The sequence below is a fragment of the Rhizopus delemar genome, genomic scaffold (assembly GCF_000149305.1).
Source record: "Rhizopus delemar RA 99-880 supercont3.16 genomic scaffold, whole genome shotgun sequence".
NCBI lineage: Eukaryota > Fungi > Mucoromycota > Mucoromycetes > Mucorales > Rhizopodaceae > Rhizopus > Rhizopus delemar.
The window spans coordinates 108,071-134,348 of NW_027137842.1; the positions used below are offsets into that span (position 1 = coordinate 108,071).

Genomic DNA, 26,278 nt, shown 5'->3' on the forward strand with positions numbered 1-26,278 from the left:
AAATGGGGGGGGGGGGCATTCCCTGTTCAAAACCTTCCCTTTTAGAGGGGGGTCCTTTTCCCGGGGGCTTTTTTTTTTCTTTTACTCTTTCGCGATCTTTGTGTTTCTATAATGTTATCTAGCTTGTAGAATCTGATGGTTTCTATAATTTTCTGATACGAGCTATGTAGCCACTAGATACATCCATACCTAATAAATTAATATGCTCTCCTATTCAAATATGATCATAAGCTTTGAAAACACTGTTATATATAAGGGAAATTACGATCCTCTAGGCAAATAAAGAGTTGCCTTATCACATGTACTATAACTTATTATGTTTATTTATTTAGAAATTGAAGGCATATTATTACTGAATTTCATCGATATATCTCTCATTTCAAATTGTCCTGTTTTATGTGGTATATCCATATGTGTTTGCATCTTATTATTCTATCTACAGAAGTCAGTTGTCTTTGGACTGTTTAAATTCGACTTGCTACTAACAACAGCAGATGGTCGATAAAAGCAAAGAGAAAAGCCTTATCATATTTTCAAGCATTAATTGTGAAGTATAGGCTTTTTTCTTGCTCAATTGTATAATTATAGTCGTGAACTGAATGCCATAAATATATAGATAGGAAAATAAATTAATTGAATAGGATGAACTCTATTGCAACAGGAAACTATTGAATCAAATTTCAAAACGTTTAAAGAGTTATTCAGCTTGGATACTAAAAGCGTCTTTTTGAAAATGGGTATTTTTTTACTATACCACCCTGATAATAGACATAAGTAAATATAGATATTCAAATAGCGATAATAGCGATTCAGCAATTAAACATATTCTTTGGCCACTTTTTCAGACCCAAGTTACTATGAAGCAAAGTATTCCAAAGTATATCGTATCATTCTGCTAACTTTTCCGGAATCAAGTGTACTCAGGCTTATTTTTGTCAATCAGGCAACTTAAAAAAAATAGAAGCTGTAATATCACAGGTGTTTCAAAGCTTACCTTGTTATCAACATGATCCGTCTTTTATAATCCAAATTCATGAATAAACACAGCTGGCTGTACATACAGTATTGCAGAGTAAAGAAAAAATGTTTAATACTAGTACTATTATTGCAAAGAAGCTCTCTCAACAATTAGTCGTTCTACGCTTACTTTATCATTTCCAAAAGTGAATAAGCTAAACAGTGCAGTAATGGTAACAATCAGTATGAGAAGCTATTATAGAAACTGTGCATTTACTTTATTATAAAATTTTTTCATGTGAGAAGCATAAAGCAAGCAATAATATAAACTCCTTGGGTTACAATAGCTTTTAAAGTCATCAATTTGACTTTAACAAAAGATCACACAATGAAACGTCTATGTCTTCAGGGTTATCTTAACAAAGAGTCTGAAGAGTCCTGATGTGATAAACGTTGGAAATAATTTTGTGTAACAGAAAATGCTTTTGAGCCTTTCTTAATTACTATGATATTGATAGATGAAAGCCTTTTATGCATATATTTCTTTAATCATATTAAAAACAGGCCAACTAAATAGATTTTTTGTTTAAGCACCTTGAAGGGCACTAACAGATTGTTAAATATAATGTTCAGAACAATAAATGGGAATTTTGTTATAATCTTCAGTTGCTCTCGTCCTCAAACGTTCTTTTGTAACTGGGTTGGCTATAAGTAGCTTCGCCTTGAGTTATAGACAAAGCCCTTTTTGTTGGATCAAGCTCATGAAGATAAGATAGAAGATGAACACTTGTAATAAATACTTGTCATTTGATTAAAAATATGAATAATAAGATGAAAACCTTACACTTCTGAAAAATTGTCTGTTTTATCCATTATTTTTGAAGCCAACTTTCAAACAGCGGCCGGCAGTAATGCCTTTAGAGATTATCTTCATTACAATCGCTTTTCTCTTAAAATCTCTCAGTAATCTTTTTTTTTTTCACATCATTTACAGCACTGTAGTACTTTGAATTCTAAGACATAATAATATTTTGAAGATGTGCTTTGTATTGAGTAGGTTTCATCTCTGGTTATTATTCTGTAAATAAGCTCAAGAAATGCATAGGTTGTTGTGTTGTTAGCTTTATTAATGATAAAAATTAATGTGCCTATTTGCAGAGCATATGCCTTAATAGTAGTATCTCTCATTGAAGTTGCAGAGGATGAAGCAAGCAGATTGGATAATGTTTAATTATAGCTCTGCTTTGTTTCGGAGGACTTTATTCCCATAGAAAATAGTAAATGTGTTCAATTCGTGGTCAGGTACTTGGGAATGATCTGTCACTTGGCAAACATATTAAATTGTATAAACTTGTCTAACAGCTTTAGTTTTATATTTCTTAATGGTACAGACATGTAAATCAGACGAACAAGTAGCTGATATGCAGTCGGTAATACCATTCAAAAATAAACATAAAATATCTAAATACCTTACTTTCTCTTTATTGCTCTACATATTTCATTTATATCTTTCAAAAGGAAGGAGAGGCACACTACAAAGATCGCCAAAAGAAAAAGAAGAAAAAAAGAAGCATCTTTATCAGCAAACACTTATGCTTATTAGTATAGTCTATAGAAACATAATGAAAGGGTATTTAAACAGTGTATTTTACGTCATTTCTATCTTTTTTTCAGTCATTTTTTGTTATTATTTTTGTATGAAGGTGTCACCATTTCCTCTTTTCTTTTTTTCTTTTTTGAATGAATATTTTGGATTTGCCTGCTGAACTTTTACTACGTATTGTGTATCATATAAACAGTATTCAAGAAAAGTGTCAGCTACGTCAAACATGTACTCAATTAAACACATTACTTTCAAGCCATCCCACATGCTGGTCTCATCTTGACCTTTCGCCTTTTTATAATATAAACAACACTGCACTTTTAACCTTTTTGAAAAACTGCGGCATTGCACTGGCTTCCTCTGACGATCCAGTCCCGAACACTGTTACGACTTTAGATATCAGCGGCTGCAAGCACCTGTCGGAAAACATGTTGGTTGCTTTATGTAAAACCTTTACTGGCTTAACAGAACTAGGCATCAGCGGTTTTCAACTATCAAAGGAACCAGAATACATCAAGGGACGGCAATCAAAAGTATTCGAGCAACTTCGTGATCATGTCTACCAAGTACAACCTTCACACGGTTTATCCTCCATGACCATGGATCTCTCCAAAAAATCTACTCAGCAACTCATAATTCCTTTTGTCCTTTTGTCTAGTATGCTTAAAGAGTTGCCAAATCTGAAATCAATTTCAATGCAATATCAGGAATTGATTCCTCTTCCTTCGTTAATGGCCCAAAGGCCTTTCAGTTGTCTTGCCAACGTAGAGCATATAGACATCTCGTCTTGTAGGGTCACTCAGCCTGCTTTACAGATGCTTTTACGGAATATTGGTCCACATTTAATAACACTCAAGATGCTTAATATCCATGTGAGTCATTTAACTGCTCTGTGCTTACAGCATCATTGTAAACAGCTCGAATGTCTTCATCTATCATGCAATGATCAAGGTTTACTGCATGCCATCAATCATGCATTGTCTAATCTAAAAAAACTGAAAGACTTTCGAATGACTCGTACCTGGTTTGGTTCAGTAGACTCAGTTGTTGATCAATTGAACATTGATATTTTAGAAAAACTGGATTTATCACCCAAGATGAATATCTATGCAAAAACTGTGCCAACAACCAAAACACCAGCAGCACAAATCAAATTGGCTCAACATATGAATAACAATACCATTACTAGTAGTAACAAACATCCTATCAAGACATCTGTTTTACCAGCAGCCATTGATTATGCAACAATAGAACATTATTTACATTTTACAGATCAATCCCTTCATCGATTAAGCCAATGCCGGCACCTGACTGAACTCAGGCTATGCTTCCCAATGATATCTGCCAAAGCCTTACTTCACTTTTGTCAAGCAGAGACAGCGTCATCTTGTCTGCAAGTTTTTGAATTGAGACTCAAGTCGGAACAGGGAGATGAAGAAAACCCTGGTTATTCATTGGGTATTCCATATCTTGTGAATCTGAGAGAACTCTTTCTCTACTCTGTTGATCTACCGACAAACACCATCCTTTCAATCACATCCAATTTAAAAAAATTAAAATATCTAACTATTTCAGATGGTGGGGAGCCAATCAAAAAACATTACCTACAAACCGCCTTGTTACGCGATTTACCTCTCTTGAGAATATTAAGGCTGGGAAAATTAAATAAACCACTGTCATGGCCAGAGACACTGGTTGAATTGGATCACAGTCAACAACAACAGAGTAACATTATATTTACTAAATCCTATCATCAGAATAAATGGCATGTTCAATAAAAAGGAATAGAATCCCTTTTTTTTCTCTTTATTGTAAATCCCTTCCTTATTTCTTTTATACAGTATTTCTAAGAACTATAAAAACATAAGTTTTCATCAAAGCAATAGTCAACAAATTTACCTAATACGACTGTATCACCACGAAGAAACATTTTACTAACAAAACGGTCTTTGTTAACAGGCTTTGCTTTAGAGCCCTTTCCAGTACGAGGTGTTTCGGTCCACATCTAGAAGAAAATTGAATAAAAATTACAAGATTGCGCGTATTTTTTATTTTACCTCCTTGACATTTTCAAGCACCATGTTACAGTGACGATCAAATGCCTTTACACGAGCTAAAAGTTTATGGTTATTACGACAACTAATCAATATTTGATTGTTGTTTTTAACAGATTGCTGCAAAACAGAAAGAGGGCCAGTGTTAAATTCGAGTTCTTCTTGTTGACGAAGTTCTTCTTCTGTCATTTCGGATTTTGGCTTGTTAACTGTACTGTTTTACATTTGTTAGTCTGCGTGCACAAGTGTTTTATAGGATGATTACCTCATTTTTATTTTTATTGAGGTGCTTTGATTAAAAAAAAAAGAAAAAATAAAAAAACAACTTTCGTTCACAAACACGTCACAGTGCAAAACGGCCAATAGGAAAAAAAATAAAGAAAAAAAAAAAGCTCATTTTATTTGAGTTTCTTTGAAGGTTCTCATCATCTTTAGCTTTTAATAATCTTGTTTTACATTTGCTTGTATACCCTTTGTTAGAAAACTAATAAAAGCTTATGGTAATTGTTTTGTAAAAAAAAACATCAGAGCAAATAAAATCCTTTGAATTGCTTATTATAAGATTCTATTTTCGCAATTATATTATTTGATAATCTATCTCTCTAGACTAATCAACATTTACTATGAGGAGTAAACAGATACTCTTTCGGTTATGACTGTATTTTTTACTTGGTGTAGGATATACAAAACATCTATTACAAACTGTTATAGAAAACTGCCCATCACGTTTCAAGTGTATATTTCACTGTCAAGTCATCATATTTATGAAATGTTTTCTATTTGCTAAACTCCAACGTAAACCATGTTGCGGCCTATATGTTATTAATATAAAAGTTTACTTTTCAAGTAAGATTACTTGTGATAATATAGAACGATTCGATCTCCCCAAGGTGACTATCGGCTCTTTCTACGTGCCAAAGCTTATATTACTTTTTCTGTGTCACGAATCAGTTTATTAGTTTACACGAATCCAGCATAAAGAAAGGAATAGAGTAGGATGTCTTATTGTTTCCTTTTTTGGTACAATAGTCACCTAAAGAGGACCGTGCACAAGCCACTTGACAGGTAAAGCAGTAAAAAAAATTGTCATTTTTTTCTTTCAACAAATTCAACAAAATGGAAGAAAGTGAACATGTACACGAAGGCATTGTAGGAGGAGAACCTATTGAAGTACCTGCCTTCTTGGGAATGACTGAGCAACAGTCTCGTTTATTAGTAGCCTTATACAACGAAACTGATCCTGAGTTTGCTAAACAAATGCCAACAGCTTTGCCTATTGCCGCACAACAACTTGCTAATGAATATGAAAAGCGTAACAGTGTGGGAAAGAAGGTAGGATATGAAAATTGACAAAAGAGAGAGAGAGGCTGAACAAGACACGCTCTTTTTTTATAGCTTGAACGTGCCAATATGAAGTGGTCAGATGAATACAAATTGTTTGATGAAATTCAACGAGAAGCTGTTGAAAAACTATCCACGACAGATATGAACATTGACAAGGCAGCTGATGGCTTAAAACTGGAAGAAGGACAGGATAGCTCGGTACATGACCTTGTCATGGGCAGTTTACTGTATGGCGGTATTCGTCGAGAGCCTTCTGGTCCTGATGATCGCGCCTCAATGAGTCCTGTGGCAAGTCCCAATTTTGAAGGTGCTAAACATTTATTGGAACGTGCATTTGATAAAGGGTATACAATGGCAGCTGTTCAGATTGGTTCAATTTATATGCAAGAAGAGAAATTGGCAGGTGGACAGAATATGAATGGACAAGATCCAAAGGTCTTTGCTTATGAGTGGTATAAGAAGGCAGCAGATCTATTGAATCCGGTAAATATTTGAATAAGAATAATAAGAAAGATATTTATTATGAACAGATGGCATGTCATAAAGTCGGTTATTTTTTGGAGCAAGGTATTGGATGTGAAAAGAATCTTGAATTGGCTATTGGCTATTATAAAAAGGCTTTTGATGAAGGTGAGACGATAAAACCCATTTTTTGGGATTTAATATTGACTTTTTTATATCTTAGGTTACCCTGATTCAGCACATAATTTGGGTTTGATTCATCAAGGTTTTGTGAATGAGACAGCTGCATTTAAGGATATTAAAAAGTCTATTGAATACTTTGAAAGAGCTAAACAATGGGGATATTCTCCATCTTGTAATGCATGTATGTATTATATAAGAAAAAGAGAGATGAAATTAATAGTATTTATAGTGGGTAGAATGTATTTGTTGATGTCTAAGAATGCAGAATTAGCTAAAGAAGCAGGTAATCCTGGTAGTGAACCTGAAGACTATGTAGTGACTGGTATTGAATTAATGGAGGCAAGTATAAATAAATAAAGAATACAAATTTGTTAATAAGAAAGGGTTATTAGGATGCAGCTAATAATGGAGATGCGGATGCGATGCTGATGCTTGGTTTGATTTTTGGGTCAAAAGATTATGGACTTTATGACATGGACAAGGCACAAAATTATATGGAACTTGCTTTAGTTCGTGGAGATCTTCAAGCCTATAATTACTTGGTGCGTATATTGAGAGCCAAGATGGCAGCACGTGTCGCGTTGGAAAAGGAAAACATGGAGAATTTTGAAAAATTGAGTGCAGAAGACAAGGAAAAATTGATTCGTCAATTAGCCAAAGAAGGAGATAACTCTATGCATAAACAATGTGCTAATGGAGAATGTGACAAGAAAGAAGAAGAACCCGGAAGCTTTAAAAGATGTGGCAGATGTCAACGTGTGGCTTATTGTTCCCGAGAATGCCAAAAGGAACATTGGAAAACAGGACACAAAATTGTTTGTAAATCACCAGATCAAGAGTAATTATGAGTTTGTATACCAAAATAAATAATATGAAAATTAGAAAAAAAAAATTGTTTTTATTATTTTACATCCTAAAGTATAAAAGTATTCCGTTTAAATAATAATCATACTTTTATTTAATGGCTTAAATGAGTACGCGGTATCTCAGGACACCCTAATTGCCCAAGTCAGATCAAATGAGATCTGGAAGAAGCTAAAAAATCCTTTATGGGAGCAAGGGTAAAAAGAAAGGGTGGAGGGGGGGGGTAAGCAGTAACTTGTGAATAAATCACTGATTGGAAAATGGATCTCAAGAAAGGAATTCATATAAAACAAAAGTTGAGCTCAAGTCTGTTTGGCTGGAAAGAGCTCATTGAGTACAACGGTAGCCAGAATGCCTTTGTCAACGAAAAAGTGGGCAACAGCGCGCTGAACAGGGCCTTTGAGGCGATGGATAGCACGAATTACACGTTGAGCGAAGATGCCCCATGCGGTGCACTCCTTTTCATCTTGATCGAAGTTGTCATAATCAGGGTTTCGAAGGTTGTTTGGATCCAGAGGATTGTGATCATCGCGTAAGTGAATTTCGAATTTTTCTAATTGAGATCGGTCTTCAGCTTCATAGTCGTTATGGATGAGGATGGCAACAAGATGACAGTCGGGATAGTGAATGTCTAGGACACGATTGCTGTTGATATGCAATCGTCAAAGTAAGGAACGTATTTGTCGAATGAGAAGGCGGCATTGTATAGAGAGATAAAAATACTTAAACCCTTGATTGGTGGAAGGGGGACTGAAAGTGCGAGCAGCAGCCATTTGGCTATAAAGTGGTAGAGCGTATTTAGATTTGAAAGCTTTTTGGAGGGAAGCAGATTCAAGCTCTGGAGATGGGGGATGCTTGGTAGATGGTTTAAGTTGCAGTGACGAAGGGGAAGCAGATGGATGGGGAACGGTAGCAGTAGAGACGCGCGTAGGTACAGTGGTGGATGGTGCTTGAGCTAACCGTTCAAGAAGGGAGGCGTTTTGTTGCTGTAGTCGATTGATTTCGGCCTTGGCTGCAGCAAGTTCTATTTGTAACCGCTTTACAGTAGGCATGAGCAGGTCTGGTGTTGTGTATACTTTTCTAAATAAGGCAAAAATCCATAGAAAATAAAGGAAAGTGGAAAGAAGTCCTTTGCTGAATCATTACAGTTTTGCGTTTAAAATAAAAATCGGCTTAATCAAAAACTTTCTTTTCTAAAAAATAAAAAAAGAGAGAGAGAGAAAAGCTTTTATTCAAAATGTAAGAAAGCGTAAACCGTTTCCAAAAAGTACCACGGCTTGTTATATTGGAAAATTCATCGGATTTGCCATGAATGTTTGGATGCATAACAGGAAGGGTGTATTTATAATGCTAGACAGCTGTAGAACACATCACTTCCACACTGTAGTCGATTTTATCAACAAACGAGACTACAAGCCTCTATTCATGTCATCTTATTCACCCTTTTTGAACCCCTATGGAAGAATGTTGATCAAAAATTAAAAAGCTTAGAAGAAATTTTCTCGATCAAGCTGATACACTCACCCCATGTATCGCAGAAGCCTGTAGTCAAGTTACTGTAGAAAATTTCAAGGGGTGAGTAAGACATGCTGAATCATATTGAGACAAATGGTTTTTTTTTATATAAAAGATATTAATCCACAAAAAAACTTGAATGATTTAAGAAAGTTTTTGATTAAGCCAATTTTTATTTTGATTGGCAGGCTAAGAATTTGAATACATTGAAAAATCTTGATTGGCTGATCAAAAAACTTGAATACAATTTCCCAAAATCTTGATTTTTAAACGCAAAACACTGTGTATTTACAAATAAGTTATGAATCTGATGTTGGTTCTGGTGTTGTTTCTGAAGATGAAGTTATAAATCCGTCACTTTCATCATAACTATCGATTGATAATGCCATTTTATCGGTTATATTTACAGAAGTTTTTATGCTTTGAATTTCATTTTTCATGTCATTGTATTGTATTAATTTAAGTAAATCTTGTTTTATATTCGTTGCTTTTCTCCATTCATCTACTAATTCTTGTCGAAATGAATCAATTCTTTCTCGTTTTACTGATTGATTTGATTCTAAAGTTGATAATACAACCAAGAGTACTTTACAAAGTTGATTAAATTTATGAATTGATTCATCCAAATATATTTTTATATGCCGAGTAAAATCATTTGCATTGATCTGTATTTCATGCTTTATTGAATTTGGTAGATAAAGTGTTGGACCCACTGTGGTACCAAATATTTGTAATTCTTGAACAACTGCCTTGGCTTTATATAAACAGGGTGTAAATTCAATAAGGTTTTGATCACTTTTTGATAAAGGAGAAGAGTTTAAAGGCTGTCCAGAATTTAAAGTAATATTGTTTAAAGGATTCATTTTAAAGAATTGACAGGTGGTAAAAAAAAAAAAAAAAAAAAAAAAAGAGTTTATATAAAAAAAGAAAGTATCAGCTTTCTCCAATAGAAATTTAAAGAAACTTTTTATGAGAGAATAAAGAAAAAAAAAAAGAACGAGTTTCATCAAAATAGATTTTTTCTTATTTCTTCTTTTTAGAACAAAATAGAATAATTTTTCTATAAACTCAGACATGAACTAAATTACGCTATTTTCTAAATTAGGAAGTTGGCGGGTATTTCCTATTTTAATAAAAAAATTTTGTAAACAGCATTTTTTTTTAGATAATTGTATTACAGTCATTCCGTTCTTTAAATAGCAAATCTATGAAAAAGTTTATTGAGGTTTAAAAGGAATAAAAAAAACTTGGACTGGTCTGAACTCAATTGATGGATCTCTAAAGGACAGATTAATGTAAATAGATTGTGAAGAATAAACGGGGGGTTGTTTTGTGTTATTATTGTTCTTGTTTAGATTATTTATTGGACAAGAACTTGAACAATTACCAAATTGATTTTGAGGTAGTGAATAAGAATTTCATGAAAGAATCTATCATTTTTACTTCAAATGGTTCTATGTTTTGTAATTTGTAGCGTCTGATTTCTTTTCTCACTAGGACCTAAAGTTGCCTGATTGGGTTGAGTTCAGGCAAATAAGGAGGAAGATAAGCATGCTTTCATCTCTTCTATCTCAATTGACGTATGTATAGATGCAAGTCTATAATAAAATCTTTTTATATCATCACCTTTATTCGTAGTATCCATAGTACCACTGAGAGATTACAAGTAATGACCAGCTGTAGTATCTTTGGCTCTTTCTTGAAACAATCTCAGAAGTGGCCTTTCCTTTCTTTGCATCTTGAATTTTTCTTATTTAGGTACATGGATACTTATGTTTACAGCTCCTATGGCTGAAATGACCCCCCCAATAATTGAATACGAGGGTGCTCTTGTTATAGGAGTTGTAATAACTGCCACTTTTCCTTTAGACGCCCACGTTCGTACTTACTTCAAATTAATATTGGAACCAGATTTGTCAATAAATAAACAGTTCTCGGAAAAGTACATATCTGTCATATTCCATTTCTTTGTTTGCCCCAATCTCCTGTTGAATATTTATTGTTGTTTCTAGCCGAAAATTACCCTTTTTTAATGATAAGGTTGCAGTCCTCCTTCCTGAACTTTCGATTTTTTTTTTTTTTTTTTTTACGTCAAGGTCTGGAATCTTCTTTGTCAATCCTCTAATTGCATCTTTGATCACAGCTTGCGGGTTTTCATCAAAGAATTATTCAAGTACTGCTGGCGCTCGTCCTATAACAATGTGAAGACCTATTTTGGTGGTTGATTTTCTTATGAAGAATAAACCTATTAGAGTCTTCATTATACTTATTCTACCAGTTACGAATATTTTAACTCTTTCTCAAATATTCCTGCTTGACTTAACATCAGTTTTCGCAGTTTATCTTCGGAGCCATTCCTTTTGGCCCCAAGCCATAATTATTTTATTGAAGCGACAAGAAAATTGACTTATCAAAGCATCCTCAATCTTTTTACTATATCCACTAAAGTCTCTAACAGCCAAAAGGACAGGCTTCTTTTCTAGGTACGCCTTGAGGATAATTACCTGAATGTTTTAGTGTTCAACTATTTTTAACTCAGCCAAACCTTTCGCGTAGCTACTAATTGGGTAGAGGAGTGACTTTTCTGTTTTAGTCGATATAATTCCATTAAAGTCACACCAAAGCTTATTTTTCTCCGTTTCATACCCTTCCTCCTCTCACCTTTTTTCTTTTAATTTTTACTTGGATTGCAACAATGTCTTCCTCCTGGATTTTTTTCTCACGCTTTCATAACGCAGGCTATCGAACGACAGTGAAAGACATAGACCGAAGACAAATGATAGACCTTTAAGATTTGAGATGACGTTACATTGCTGATATGAGTAGTAAAATGAAATTCGCTGCAAAATTGAACATTCCATGGTTGATTGTACGAAAGGCTATAAAGAGAGTTGAATGAGGTACAAAATACAAATGGTTTAGTTACAATGCGGTCAACTACGCCTCAAAACCTGCAGCTATAAGCAACTTGGCGCTCTCAGGCTTTAGACATACTATAATGCAGTCAAGTCGTACATGTGTATCAGTGGAACATGCTGGTTAGTGCGGGCGTCAGTGTTTTTGTAATACTTTAAGTGATACCAAAAGTTAAGGACGCCATGGCTCCACACAAATCAAGGCTGATAAAAATGTTTCCCTTTTTTTTAAAAAAAAATAAGGGTGATAAAGACTCGAGTTAATTTAGAGGAAAACTTACCGTCAGAATCCTTATTTGCATAGAAGAAAAAAGAATGTAGATAACACTGGAAGCACACTTATGGAGGACCTAACATCAACACGAGACCTCCTGAGCTTTCATGTTCAGCTTAATGAAATCAGAATGAAGCTGCTCAGATAGGTTCCATCACCAATACTTCACCTATTTGCATAGTCCTTTTGAGATTGATATCCTGTTTTTTGGTATTTTACGTGAGTATGTGATGTAATCTTATTTATAAAATCATCTCACTTTGTTTGAGTTATTTTCCATTTAAATCTGAAGAGCATGCAAGTAAACACTTGGCTATAAGGCCTAGATGAAGAAAAAGGTTTATGGCAGGACTATACTCTAAGCATACTTTGGTTTTGTTTAATTTGAATGTTATTTCTTGATGATTGCATTTAAGACATATAATATGAACTGACAGAAACAAAGTGATTTATGCTTTTGTAGAGACAAATTAATTCTGATTTGATATGCTTTGGCAGGTTAATAACATGATCCTTTGAATGCGTCGTGTGCTCTATGCATATCTTTATCTGCATATGTCGATTCGAGAACAATTTTTGTAGGACTTCAAACATGATTACCTGCAAGAAACAATGAAAGCTGATTATGCAAACGTCATTTAGGAATACAAGTACTTTTCTGTCTAAAAACAAGATAACAAAAGCACATATTTAGCAGATTCTGTCTATTTCTCATCATAAAAAAAACAGTTTGTATTGCTATCAAATTCAACTTTGTCCTTTTTTTAGAATATTAATAAAGCTCTCATACCCATACCATGTCTCATCTATAGTTTTACCAGTAAAGCTTCGCTTTCTGCTTGTTCACTCTAAAAAAATTAAGCAAAAGTAATTTAAATAGTTTGCCTTTCTTTTTTTTTTTGGAAATTGCATTTCAAGAAGGCCCAAGTCCCTTCAGAAAAATTCAGAGTAGACCATGTAACTGTAGCTTCCTTTTGAGTAAAAAAGTAATATTCAATTTCTGCTTTAAATGCATCCTTTTATGTGATCTTTTACTTATCACAGGTAGAAATAAAGAATATAAAAACTTGAATACATTTGTTCATTAATGCAACCATAAAGTACTGCTCAATTAAAAGCGCTATTAAAATTTTTGCTAAATTATAAAAATAGAACCTTTCAACGGGCGCTTAATAGCAAGATAAGAAAATCATCCAATTAATACATATGTTTTGAGGGGAGAGAAAAGGGGAACAAAGTTAATACACAAGTGATAGAGTTATTTTTAGGGAGTTTTTTTTTTAGAAAAAAAAAAAAGAAAACATTAAAGCTAACCCTTTACTCCTTCTATGCCAAATATAGCATTATGTATACATATTGAATACACATTAATAATTTAAGGAAAGATTATTGATTATTTTCAAGAGCACGGTATTATCTAAATATGGCAGATATCAAATATTGGTTTTTCCCAAATGATCTGCGCATTTGGTTTTTTTATGTATATAATTTTGCGCTTTTCTATATATTTTGTATTATAAAAATAAATACATACACGCAAGTCGTTTGGAAAAAACCAATATTAAATTTTAACTTTATTCAACTATAGTTTAATCTACAGTGTGTTTTTTTGTTAAGTACTCTGTCGTTCCCTTTAGTTTATCAGTAAAGATTTCTCGTTCAAATCGTGTGGATGCCCCCCTGGATCCTTCGTTTATCAGCCAATGTTCCATCTTATCTGGGCTGGATCGCCTTCACTGAAAAAAAAGATATTCGTACTATTCCTTGATCCCAAAAGGGTTTTTTATTTTTTATTGGTTTTTGTTATAGTTGTCCTGGTCGGATAAACAGGTGTAAAAAGCACCACGCGTCCAATTGGGCTTATGAATTTGAAAATTTATTGGGCTTTCCTATTCTAAAAGCACATTTCTTATTATTATCTTATCCTACCAAGTTGTGAGAATGATTCATAAATATCCGGTCTAGTTACAAGTTAAAAAAGAACACAAGGTACACTCTTTTGCTCTATAAAACAAATGTACACAAGAAATCTCTCCTGTTTACTGTATACAATTTTAGATGTAAAAAATATCTTTATTATAAAAGAAAACACTAGTCTTCTATTTTCTTCTAGTGCGTGAAAATGCGCATTTTTTTATTGTTGTTGTTGTTGACCACCCATTTGTTGCATCTTTTCTCCAACCTTGGAATTAACTTCAATAAACTTTGCAACACAGCGATCAATGCAAACAGACTCTCCTTGAGTTAAGTCGGCTTGGTTGTATTCTGTTGAGATGCACTTCTTGTGACATGAGTCAGCAATTCTGTTTTTTTTTTTTTGTTTTAGATCTATTTGGTGTAGCGTTTTTTATTTTTTTTATACCTGTTGAACAAATCAGTAACCATTTCCAATTCTTGCTCTGCCAAAGCAATGTTTTGGGGGTTAATAGACTGTTGTCTAGCTTGCATGTTTCCTCCACCAAAGAATGACATCTTTTTTGTTAAAAAGTTTCGGCATTTCTATAACGCTAGGGTTTACTAACAAAAATTAAAAATTCAGTAAAAAAGTAAACGCTGTCACAAGTAGTATGTTACACAAATTCTTCAGAAGCTTGCTTGATCTCCCTTTTCTTTTGGTTTCTTTAAAAGATATAAACATCATTAGCATCATTGACAATATAGCTCAAAATTTTTATATAGTTTAATAAGCATACGATAGGATTTTATAATATACGTGTACACCATTAAAGGATGTATTGTCAATAAGGTGTAAGAAAGGTCTTTTTGCGACTTCATTCACTCTTCACTGTTCAATCACATATCAGTAGCTTAATGTTTTAAATATCAGTTTGTAAGTGCCTCTACCAAAGACATGAGTCGTCTGTAGTGTATAACAATAATACAAGAATGAATAAATTTATTCCAATTTCGTTCTTTCACACTATCTGCAAACATTCTCTGATAAACCTCATGCTACACACATAGCATGACAGGCATTAATAATAGCATAAACTATACAAGTTTCACGTAAGCAAAGCGCTTCTCTGCTGTCAAACAGCTCAATATCAATACTTTCAAGTCTATCAAGAAGCATTTCCTACAGTAGGATCTGGATTCTCAAAAACAATATAAAAATCCTAAACTGATTTCCTATTATCTGCTAGTGGTTTCTCTTGATCCAATCCATTGGTTATTAATGAGAAGAAAAAATGTATTCGTTGCAAAAATTGACATCCTGGATTGCCTCCTGGCAGCAAATCCGAGCTCTGTCCTCCCCATCCGACCTAGACATTCACAAACAAGCATGCAATCCATCGCCTCAACATGCACAATTAATTACGAATACCTAGCACTATTTCAGAACGAATTTCACAAATGCATGGAGATTTGAATAGGGCTTAAAATTAAAATCTTTATGCAAAAGATGCAAAGTTAAGATCAAAGAAGCACTTGATCGATTTGAAAAAAAAAAATGTAAATAGCACAAATTTGAATGCTATACAAAGGGTTTATCTAGCATTATACTTCATTATATAATATCAGCCAAAAAGAACCTCATTATGGTGTACTTAAAAATTGAAACTAACTTGAAAGAGACTGTTCCGTGAGCTTTGCTATACCACTTCTCTGAGGGCTGTTATTTATGATATCTTACTTGACTTTTCGAAAGAGCTTAGGGCCATTTTATTAATTATAGTTTGCCATGTTGTTCAAAGGATAAGCTTTGGGCTCAACCTTCGGTTCCTGTATTGAAACCTTTCTTCCAACAAATTTCCCAACTACCACCGACAAGAACCAGCTTGCTTTCTATGCTCAGCTGGGATTGAATCAGTTTTTACTTTCTGGATAAAGCTGTCTCAAGTTGGCTGATTGCTCTTTCGATTTTTTTAAGCTTTGTGAACACAGTGAATCCAGTAATATAAAAAATAAGCTCATGTCTTTTTGTGCTGCATGAAATTGATCAGAGTCTCAAATTGGCCATTTTCATAAAGAAAATGCATCAAGCATTTACGTAAATTACACAAGAAGAAACCGCTGATTGTACATGAGAAGTTAGGAAACTGAGGGGGTCAACAAAGCCGCGAACTGATATTCAAAGACCTATAAAAAAAACTTTTGTAAACCGGAAATTGATACCGGAAGATTTGCAACCTCATGATGTTCCATAATGATCTTTTGGTAATTCTTGTGATACATTTACACACATATTTTTTACATATGACATCAGTCCCCTTGATCTTTCCTTTTCGTTCCAAAAATGCATCAAGAAAATATTTCCAAAACGTTCTACAGGTTCACTTGCTTTATGATTGATTTTTATGAGATTATAGACAATGTTGAACATTTTCTTCAACAGATAATAAAGCTGGTGTTAACTTTAACATTTCATTTCTCCACAATGCTTTTGCCAAAAATGTAGCAGCACAGATAAATAACGCCACAACAGCGCTCAAGAATATACAACATGATCTGGAATTACGTTAGGATGATGAATTTCGTTGATCACAATATTTGCATTTTAAATATAAACAATACTGTGCTTGCGTTACACATGATTTGTGTCGTTTACCTTGTATACCTTTTTCTCTTTAGAAGGCTATAAAATAGTGAAGCAATTTTGAAAATTATCTTACTGTGTCAGAAGTCATGATTCATGAAACAATAGGAGGTAATTTACCTCAAAACAACAAAGGCTTCCCCTTCATCTTTTGTACCAGAGCAGCCTCATCCTCTGTATTCCCTCTTTATTTGCTGTACAAAACTTGTTCAACAAAGACAGGGATTATTTTATATTACAAAAGTTTCTTTCTAGATTTTTCCTTTAAATCTTAATCTTAACTTTATGATCTTCTACCGTAGCAACTAGTACTTTTTGAGTCATTTTCACTTTTGTTTATAGTCATGCTATCTTTCTGTCCTTCCATTTAGAAAGACAGAAAACAGAAGGCGTACTGAGTATAGTCTGCACTTTAAATTGCGCTGAAATCTTTTACAGAAGGAAATAAACCCATTCCAAATACATGAAACAAATAAATAAAATCCATTTGTTTTAAAATTTTTTTTTGGTTGTAAACCCTTTGATATATTCTAATAAAAAACTTATAGACGGTAAAAAGCAAATTTCCTATTCTCTCAAGAGGTTTCTTCAAGTGGTGTTACACTTGTGAAAAATAATTAAATTGTTGACCCTCTCTTACTATTTTTTATTGCACTAACTGGAACATGTGCAGCATTTTGTTGGTAGTCAATAAAACAGCTTGTAAATGAATATTGATTGTTCTATCCATACAAACTTTTTTAATGTGATCAAAGTGATAAGATTTTAACTGATTATGATATACTTTAATATAGTTACTGGTAACAAAGACGTATATTTTACCAAGTATAAATACAGACTGTCTTTATAGAAATAACTAAAAAAAGAAGAAATCTTTCCTTAGCAGAATCAAGTTGACAACGTAATCATTGCATTGAAAGTAGTTCTGTTTGGGACATATACTTTACATTCTTCATTATACATTAACAACCTTGATACTTAACTTTATTTGCTTTTCAATTGCTGTCTTCATAACCCCAATGATACAGCAGTATATTGATTCAAAACGACTTTATAAATAACAGATACCTCAACCTGGCTGTAAATAATCATTATCTTTTTGACTGAAAGCTTATTATCAGCCCCATCTTTTTTAACCACTGTAGGTTTCATAAAGACGGCAATTCGCATGTTTATCAACTATGTTTTTCTGCCGCAACAAAAATGAAGCTTCACAATAAAATTGAAGAATAATTACTTTTTCATGGTAAGAAACTGGCTTACGATGAGTGCATTAAGTGTCGTTAAGGTTATCTTTGTTCATTTTACTGCTTGATTGGTTGTCAAAAGGAGAAGTAAGAATTAAAAGTGTTTTTTTTTTTTTTTTTCAATGAGGCGTAAGTGAAGATGAAAATTCCAAGAAAAAAAAATATGGAATTATCTTGACTCTTTTAAAGCTTTGTGAGCAAAAGAAGATATGATTCTGCAAGTTAAGAAGGATGCACGAGAGTGAGCAAATCGACAATGTACAGTTGTATTAAACTCTACTAATAAAAGTCGACGAAGCTGCATAAAAAAAAAAAAAAAAAAAAAAAAAAAAAAAAACCCTAGGAATACAACCAAGTAATAGGGACTCTATGTGAATCTCCTTCGTAAGATAGCAAAAAAAATAAAAAATAAAGCAACTAGGCTTAGTATTATACTCATATTTGATAGCTTTTAATGTGATTTCAAACATGATCAACGGTATCGGGATTTGAAGATGACGCTTTTTTTTAGAACTGTATTTATTCAGGTTTTCCAAACAGTGATTTATTCACAAGTTACTTCTTACTCCCCCCTCTGTCCTTTTCTTTTTTTTTTTTTTTTTTTTTTTTTTTTTACCCTTGCTCCCATAAGGGATCTTTTAGTTTCTTTTATATCTCATTTGATCTGGCTTGGGGAATTATGTTATCTTGAAGCGCCGCGTGCTCATTTAAGCCTGTAAATAAAATATTTTGTCTAAACATATTTATTCAGGTCGTTTTCTCTTACTTGTTTGGAACTCTCATTTTTTTATATGTATATATGCTCAATCCATAGTAGATAATTTCGAGAAATATTTTAATTGAAGCTTTATTTGGATTAGTTTTTTCAAAAGATTTGCCATTTATTCAAACAATGTTATGCATTTCAAAACATTCTTCTTAATTTCGATTTTGTCATGACTTTATGAAAATAACTTATTTTGCCTTGAAAAAAAAATAAAGAGAAAGACTTGTTATTATTATTGATATTGTCTTTTCTTAGTCAAATTTACATGTTAAACCACCTGTATTTATAGAGTGAGCTCAGTGTATTGTGGGGTTGGAGAAAACAATAGTCATATTTTAAATGCAGACATGGAAGTGAGTATATTAAAATTTGAAATTACTGGCATATGCTTCAATAGCAATGGTGAACAGCATAATTACTTGGTTAAACTTTTTTTTTTTCAAAGTAAAAAAGAAAGAAAAAGGAATAACACTGCCGCTGCACGGTACTAAAGATACTAAATAAATGTTGTGTTTACAGCAGAGTTATATATTATAAAAGTTTAAGCATTTGCTACTGTTGCATTGTGTACTATGAACAAGAAATAAACGATATGACTTCTAGAGAATGTTAACATGTAGCACTAAAGTTTTATTTTTATTATTATTTTTCATTTGCATTGGGATTTAAAAAATAATTTGCCTGGCCAAGACAAATTTTAAAAACTAGTCTGCTCCGCGACAGTTTTTGGTAAAAAAAACTCCCACCATCTAGGCGTCCCTTTCAGGCAGGATGAAAACATTCTTTCTCCTCACCTTCAGCTGCAGCATCCAGTAATTCGAAAGGTTTTTGATCCACGAGCCAAACCAAAAACAAACCATAAACCAAGCCACAAAACAATACCATAAATCTGTTATAAAAATATAATATGTTTTATGACACAAACCTTTAAAGTAAGGGCAGTGGTTAGTGATTAGTTAAGAGGAGAAAAAAGGTCAGAATAGCGATCTTATTTATACTTTTCAGATAAGGCTTTGACTGCTTTTTTTAATTTCACAAGTGACGGTTGTTATGCGAAAGACATGTGATATTTATGCAGTGGAAGGTACTTTTGGGTTAATAGGTTATATTTTTAAAAATGATAGATAGGGTAGAATATGCTCCCCTTTTATTAAGACGCTTTACTCCAAAAAAAAATATCCATTTATATTATTATGCCGCTACATTTTCATTTTTTAACTTCAACAATCTCAGCAAGGAAAAGTTCTTTTTGAAGTACTTTGATGTAACAGTCTTTCTCAAAGCAAGAAAGATTATTTATGATCAACATCTTATTTAAGCAAATCAAATAGCTTCATGACCGATAGTATGAATTATAATCTAAAGGGATTTTTTTTACTATCAGAACAACGTATAATTTTAACATAATTATCTTTAACCCCCCTTTTTTTAAAGAACGCTCAAATTTAATTCCAAACTCGTCCATTTTCGTTTTATTTTTTTTTTTTTATGTTTATTAAAACTCATCAAAGAGTATAAGGATTAAGAGCGATACAACCAACATTACTTTGCAACGAGAGAATAGATTCTGAACCTTTAAAATATAAGAGATATAGCATTAATTCGTTTTTAATAGATACTCTTTGATTCAATAAATAAAAGTTTTAATAAGGCGTGTATTCATTGACATCGATAGTAGCCATTATATCTTTAAAATCAGTAAGTCGCCTATTTGCTTCGTTGTTTGTACTTAGGACGACAGTTGAATAGTTTCAACTCTTCCACATTATTCAGCAATTGATCTCTATCAAAAACTTTAATTTTCAAAGAAATACAAGTCAATGATGATTTTTTGCATTTTAGGATAGTCACTACAAGATTATTTGTTGAGTTTTTATTTCAGATTTCATATTATTTGCTTACTTGCCTTAAAATACTTTTTAAATCACTCATATTAGTGGTGAACCCTGCGTAATCTAACGCCACCACACAAACTTTATCATTGTTTTGAATAAAAGCTAAAAATCTAAAGAATAATTTCTTTTTCAAAATTTGATTGATCATGTTATTATTTAGTTTCTTACCTTCAGTATCTCCATTAACTTGATCTAATTCTGATAATAAAGTATCTTTATCATTTAAATCTTGCTTTACGTTGCTGTAAGGTGATACGAAAACTTTGTCTACAAGTGACCTTTGTCGTAATATATTCACCATTCTTTGCAATAAAGCTATTCGATTGTTACTTGGTGATTTTGACTTTCGATAGTAGCCAATGATATGATATCCATCTTTTTTCAATTGGTTGATGTAGGCATGATGTCTTGGTATTACATCTATAATGTTTTTCGCAAGATCAACTACAAAACTGGAATTAATTTATTTTGTTTATCTTGCAATGTCATTTACGAGCCTTACCATAATAACTGTTATCCCAAAACATTTAGATGACGCCTTCTTATCTTTTTGCTTTCTGTGTTTCCTTTTACAGTTTTACGCTCTGGCTCATTTGATAAGAAGTCAACGTTTTGCCTGTTCAACCATTGGGTGAATGCCAAAGGTGTGGTTTTGTCAAATTTTTTTGTGAAAGTCCAAACAATTCCTAAAATTTCTTTGTCATATACATAGTTTAACTTGTATAAGGAGTCTGGTGAAGATTCTATTTCCGGTCGATATACGTAGTTTATAAAATCTACAATTTGTGCGTCATTGTCTATATTTTAATGTTGTTAGAACGATTTCGTTTCTAGCACCAAATAATCGCGCTTCACATACAATCTCTGGTTCATTTGGATTACTTCTGTAACATTTCAACTTCCTCCATCTTTGCTACTCTTTCAGTATAGATTTGAGCATTCTCTTCATTAAATTTTTTCACAATAAAAAATGTAGTATGCTTCCTCACGAGAAATGATGTTCACTTTAAACTGGTTTTAAAAAAAAAAAAAAGACCGTGAAATGGACCGGTTAGCTCATATAAATTTAGTACCTTGTTGGCTCCGATTCGTCTTCCAATGTTGTGCTGTTTTCAGCATTTGAAAAAATTGATTGTTGAATTCTCGTACTTCTGAGACGTCTTCTTGGAGGTCTGTAGTAAAACTTTTCAAACGTATTTGAATCTAGACTCCAGTTTGCATGATCCTTGACCTGGTCCATAGGGACTCCCAGCATCACCGCCCTTTGTACTTGTTGCTGACCGCAACGAATGTGCTTTGTATCGTCTGTCTACTCCAGCTTTTTCCATAGCTGTTTAAACCCAATTTACCGACCGTACTTGGTTGAACAGAAGTGGCTGGTTTGGAATCTACCTCCAAATACCCCCCAAAAACAAGGTATGATCTCTGCTAAATGTTGTCTATACTGGTTTGTCAATTCCATAAAACGAAATAAGTTGCAGACGAAGCATAGATCTTCTTCTTGGATCACTCCTCGTTGGATGCTTTTAGCATTGGTTTCTTTTGGCTGGCAAATATGTAACCAGACACTATCAGGAACGCCGTCTGTGTGCGTGAATTGAACATCGTTCCATTGGATCCGATCCACATCTGATCTCGTTCTCCACATTGTATTTATACACATCAACAAAATTACCTTTCGTTGTAATTGTCCCCAAATTCAGGATGTTTGAAGGTGATCACTCTTTCCGAATGTATAAAATTAAAAGGTTGATATTCCAAGTTTGCAATTTATCCACGGTCAGTATACGAACTTCAGTATCCTTTTTTGCTTTGAAAAACATTGTGATTTCAGGCTGGGAAGCAAGAGGCGGTTGATTTGGATGTCATTGTGAATATACCGATACAATCGCTGAGCGGTAGCCAATTCAACGTCTGAGCACTCAACCTATTCTGTTTCATTAAGAAACTTTACACATTCGATACATTATACTCCCCTGGGTCTTGAACTGGTATTTGCTTTTGACACCAATGAGAAAATGTCTTCCAAATGCCATTGTAAGTTCTGTGTGTATTGTAACGATTCGCCTTAAGAAAAATTCTCGAGTACGTTTACTGATCCCATCGGAAGTCCACTTGTTGCGGACAGGTGCCAAGCGGCTACTGTCCAGTCCTTTCTTCTCTTGAATATCAGCGGTAGTTGTCGATGTTTTATTTGTAATAGTGTCAGAAACCAGTATGGGATCGGCCACCATGGGGTGACCAATACCACTTTCTTCAACTTCATCGATCGTATTTGTCGTAAAACCTTCGGTATCAGTTGCCATGGTGGAAACAGGTACAAATCCTTCTTGGGCCAGACTTGGCGAAAAGCATCCACTGCTCTGGCTTCTGGGTTTGCTCGATAGCTCCAAAACATCTTGAGTTTGGTATTGTGCCGAATCTAACATGAATACATTGAGTAGGAGCACCAATTTTGCTTTGCCAGAATTACTTGAGAAGTACAGAGGACAGCGACATGATCACAGAAAAAAAAAATCTAAATTTTTTAAAAGTGGATCATTCTATGGACTTTCTCAGAAAGTTCCAAGGATGTGATGAAGAAAGGCTCTTGGATAGTGTAGCGAAAATGACATAGGATGGCTCATTTAACAGATTCTTAAAATTCTCGTTAATCGACTTTGCTGTGAACATGAAGAGAATAACTTCCATGTCTGTCATGAATGAACGAACAATGTCTGCTGAGACAGTTTCTGAAGTGCTCAAGTAGTTGACATTGATAAACATAAGATTTAATACAAGATCATAATAATACAAGTCTATTTAAACAAGATCATACAATCCACTTCAAGTCAACCTACCTTATAAGGGTACGTATCATCGTATTTCTTTGATAAAAAGTATCCACTCAAATAGCAAGGTCCTTTTCTAATGCCAAAAACTCAATCCAACGTCAAGAATATCTCTAATCGTTCACATCATTGAAATAACGTGATTCAAATCGGTGAGAAATTTAAAAGATAATCTAGGAAAAAAAGTTCCTACAAACGACATACAAGGTCCAACACATGAGTTTTTAAAAGTGGGAAAAGAGACATGACTGTTGTCAACAGGTATTTGAGATGAGTACAACCCTGTCCTTGCGAACCTCTTGAAAGAAAGCCATCCGGATTTAAAAAGCATACCTAGGTGTTGGCCAAGAATGAGATTGAAGTGATCGAAAACAGAATGCGTTGTGGATAAATTTATTAAACATTTGAATTAGACAGTAGATTAAAATATGAGAGGGGAATTATTAATAAAAAAGTATTCTATCCTATAATATATAAATGTATGAGACCCGCCCATACATGGATTTAAAATGGTTCATTTTGAGAAGACAGGGTGCGTGATCGATCGAGAGGAGGGTGATCAGGATCGAAGGGTGGGAAATGGCGAACGATAGCTGAGGAGGGAACAAGATCCTCACGACTACTTTCGGCATAGTCATCATAAGGCATGACTTCATCACTCCCGTTATAGACAAAGTAAGAGGGGGCCGTGCCAGTTTCCAAAAGGGATCGATCTCTCAAGGTCACGGGAGGAGGAGGCTCTGAGAGACTATAGAGTTCAGACACGGGAGAGTCAAGCCATCTCTCTTCGCGATTCGTATATGAGTAGCCCTCAAAGGCATGATCCAGACTTTGACTGAGCACGTAATCGCTCGAGACGGGTGACAGACGCGGGGTGAGATGCAAAAACTCACTGTCGAAATGACTAAAGTCCGTTTCGGAATAAAGCGTGGGGACGTAGGGAGGCTTGATGCGTTTGGCATAGATGAGGTCCCAGTGGATCGATAGAAAGTAGGGATCCGAACGGACATCCAGGGCACCCTGAGGGCCAGAGCCCAGACGACGTGAGGGATCCCGTCTTAAGAGACGGGCGATGAAGGTAGCCGTTTCGATATCAAAATGAGCCGGAAACTGAAGTGGATCCTCTCGAATCTTGCGATACATTTCATCTCGATTTTCATCCCAAAAGGGCGTGATGCCCGTCAGCATCTCATACAAGATCATGCCCATGCTCCAATAATCGACCTCATACGAATACGGTTGCTGATTCAAGATCTCGGGAGCCAAGTACTCTGCCGTTCCACAAAATGTGTCTGTGCGCTGTTCGTCCAGGCTGAGGCCATCATAAAATTGCTTTGAGAGGCCAAAGTCGGTCAGGACCAGGTGTCCATCGGCCGTCAACAGGATATTTTCTGGTTTGAGATCTCTAATAGTCTCTATTGAGAAAAATTGAACCAATCATAAAGACAAGTGGCATCGCTTGTTTACCTATAAAGGATACCGAGTCGGTGAAGTTCTTGAATACCTAAAATGATCTCTGCTGTATAAAATCGACATCTTTCGGGTGGTAGTATATGATTGATACGAAGTTGGGTGGCCAGATCACCACCGACATGATAATCCAAGACAAGAAACAGTTGATTGATGTCTTGAAATGAATAATGCAATTTGATCAGGAACGGATGTTGTATGGAAGAAATATCGGATAAGATTTGTTGTTCTGTTTTGATATGCACCACCTGTCTTTGTTCGATCACTGTCTTCTTACTGATCGCTTTCAATGCCATGAGACGTGCTGATTGACGATGTCTGACCAAGAGCACCTACTGAATCAGTCAACAGAGGATCCTTTTATGATGATCATCATTACTTTTCCCATGCATCCTCTTCCTATCACTTTGATGAACTGAAAGTCTTGGATAGTCACAGGTAGATGAGAAGAGAGAACAGAAGCAATGCTTTCTTTTGATTGTTGCAGATCAAAAGTAGACACGTCCCTGGCAGAAGACAGATCGCTCAATTGGCTCTGAATGACTTGCCGAGGCACGGTCAAAAGAGTGTTGTCATGACGATGGTTGTTATCCATCGATTGTTGTTCACAGACTTGATGTTTGGGTACAATGTGATCTTCTTCTCGTTGAGGTTGAAGGAATTCTTTTAAAAGAGAACAGGATTGAATGTTGACATCATTCAGGCAACGATGAAGATACAATTCGAGTTTATCCGCATTACTCTGTTTTTTACTAGACAGAGTATGAAAGATCTTTTTCAGGGTGTGAGGATGATTGAGACTACTACTATGACTGCTGCTACTGCTGTTACTATGACTACGTTGTCTTTGGTACATCAATTGATCACCTTTATGTAGTTTTGGTAATGGAACGTTGAATTTACGAGAGTAATGTTTTATCTGTTTTATAAAATCAGCAAAGAGATTCTTATTATCAATTCCTATTCTTCTTTACTCTCTGGTGAAGTTCTTGAAAATCTTCATAATATCGTACAAGGACCAAATGTCTTGATGCTTCTTCAACAAATAAAGTGAAAACCTAGTATTTAAAGTTGGACGTTTGTTTTCTCACGTGAAAAGAAGGGGGGAAAAGTGTTACCGTCACTAGACGATCTTGAAGATCTTTGGAATGGTACATTAACGTTGTTTCAATGACACCAACATGAGGCCCTTGAGGCTTTTTTCGTAATAAAAAGTTGACCTTCTTCTTTTTATATAGCATCAATATAAAAGCGGAAAGAAGAAATGTGAGAAAGGAAACTCGTGAAAGAAGAAGCTTTTTTTTTTTTTTTTTTTTTTTTTTTTTTTTTTTTTTTGGGTAGGACGGAATGGGATGAAAACG

At 34.2% G+C, this 26,278-nt stretch overlaps 9 protein-coding genes across 9 annotated transcripts; 3 read left to right on the forward strand and 6 right to left on the reverse strand.

Annotated features, from left to right (window-relative positions):
- Nucleotides 1–2,988: 2,988 nt before the first annotated feature.
- RO3G_15317 (uncharacterized protein) lies at nucleotides 2,989–4,322 on the forward strand (the record flags this gene model as incomplete). The annotated part of the gene is made up of 2 exons (XM_067669901.1): nucleotides 2,989–4,285; nucleotides 4,318–4,322. The coding sequence occupies 2 exons, from the start codon at nucleotides 2,989–2,991 to the stop codon at nucleotides 4,320–4,322; spliced, it is 1,302 nt and encodes a 433-aa protein (XP_067526002.1).
- A 71-nt stretch (nucleotides 4,323–4,393) lies between these two features.
- On the reverse strand, nucleotides 4,394–4,884 carry RO3G_15318 (small nuclear ribonucleoprotein Sm D2; the record flags this gene model as incomplete). The annotated part of the gene is made up of 4 exons (XM_067669902.1): nucleotides 4,394–4,413; nucleotides 4,460–4,565; nucleotides 4,618–4,828; nucleotides 4,880–4,884. 4 exons carry the CDS (start codon nucleotides 4,882–4,884, stop codon nucleotides 4,394–4,396), a joined length of 342 nt encoding a protein of 113 aa, XP_067526003.1.
- An 846-nt stretch (nucleotides 4,885–5,730) lies between these two features.
- RO3G_15319 (uncharacterized protein) lies at nucleotides 5,731–7,445 on the forward strand (the record flags this gene model as incomplete). The annotated part of the gene is made up of 6 exons (XM_067669903.1): nucleotides 5,731–5,946; nucleotides 6,010–6,441; nucleotides 6,489–6,588; nucleotides 6,644–6,784; nucleotides 6,833–6,946; nucleotides 7,114–7,445. 6 exons carry the CDS (start codon nucleotides 5,731–5,733, stop codon nucleotides 7,443–7,445), a joined length of 1,335 nt encoding a protein of 444 aa, XP_067526004.1.
- Nucleotides 7,446–7,769: 324 nt separating this feature from the next.
- RO3G_15320 (uncharacterized protein) lies at nucleotides 7,770–8,519 on the reverse strand (the record flags this gene model as incomplete). Its single annotated transcript, XM_067669904.1, has 2 exons — nucleotides 7,770–8,112; nucleotides 8,197–8,519. The coding sequence occupies 2 exons, from the start codon at nucleotides 8,517–8,519 to the stop codon at nucleotides 7,770–7,772; spliced, it is 666 nt and encodes a 221-aa protein (XP_067526005.1).
- Nucleotides 8,520–10,533: 2,014 nt separating this feature from the next.
- RO3G_15321 (uncharacterized protein) lies at nucleotides 10,534–10,777 on the forward strand (the record flags this gene model as incomplete). The annotated part of the gene is made up of 2 exons (XM_067669905.1): nucleotides 10,534–10,562; nucleotides 10,621–10,777. The coding sequence occupies 2 exons, from the start codon at nucleotides 10,534–10,536 to the stop codon at nucleotides 10,775–10,777; spliced, it is 186 nt and encodes a 61-aa protein (XP_067526006.1).
- Nucleotides 10,778–14,305: 3,528 nt separating this feature from the next.
- RO3G_15322 (uncharacterized protein) lies at nucleotides 14,306–14,619 on the reverse strand (the record flags this gene model as incomplete). Its single annotated transcript, XM_067669906.1, has 2 exons — nucleotides 14,306–14,474; nucleotides 14,534–14,619. The coding sequence occupies 2 exons, from the start codon at nucleotides 14,617–14,619 to the stop codon at nucleotides 14,306–14,308; spliced, it is 255 nt and encodes an 84-aa protein (XP_067526007.1).
- A 5,867-nt stretch (nucleotides 14,620–20,486) lies between these two features.
- On the reverse strand, nucleotides 20,487–21,143 carry RO3G_15323 (uncharacterized protein; the record flags this gene model as incomplete). The annotated part of the gene is made up of 4 exons (XM_067669907.1): nucleotides 20,487–20,504; nucleotides 20,624–20,718; nucleotides 20,785–21,060; nucleotides 21,110–21,143. The coding sequence occupies 4 exons, from the start codon at nucleotides 21,141–21,143 to the stop codon at nucleotides 20,487–20,489; spliced, it is 423 nt and encodes a 140-aa protein (XP_067526008.1).
- Nucleotides 21,144–22,538: 1,395 nt separating this feature from the next.
- On the reverse strand, nucleotides 22,539–22,922 carry RO3G_15324 (uncharacterized protein; the record flags this gene model as incomplete). Its single annotated transcript, XM_067669908.1, has 2 exons — nucleotides 22,539–22,543; nucleotides 22,712–22,922. The coding sequence occupies 2 exons, from the start codon at nucleotides 22,920–22,922 to the stop codon at nucleotides 22,539–22,541; spliced, it is 216 nt and encodes a 71-aa protein (XP_067526009.1).
- A 1,029-nt stretch (nucleotides 22,923–23,951) lies between these two features.
- Nucleotides 23,952–26,074, reverse strand: RO3G_15325 (uncharacterized protein; the record flags this gene model as incomplete). The annotated part of the gene is made up of 5 exons (XM_067669909.1): nucleotides 23,952–24,852; nucleotides 24,915–25,249; nucleotides 25,297–25,836; nucleotides 25,892–25,975; nucleotides 26,036–26,074. 5 exons carry the CDS (start codon nucleotides 26,072–26,074, stop codon nucleotides 23,952–23,954), a joined length of 1,899 nt encoding a protein of 632 aa, XP_067526010.1.
- Between the last annotated feature and the right edge of the window lie 204 nt (nucleotides 26,075–26,278).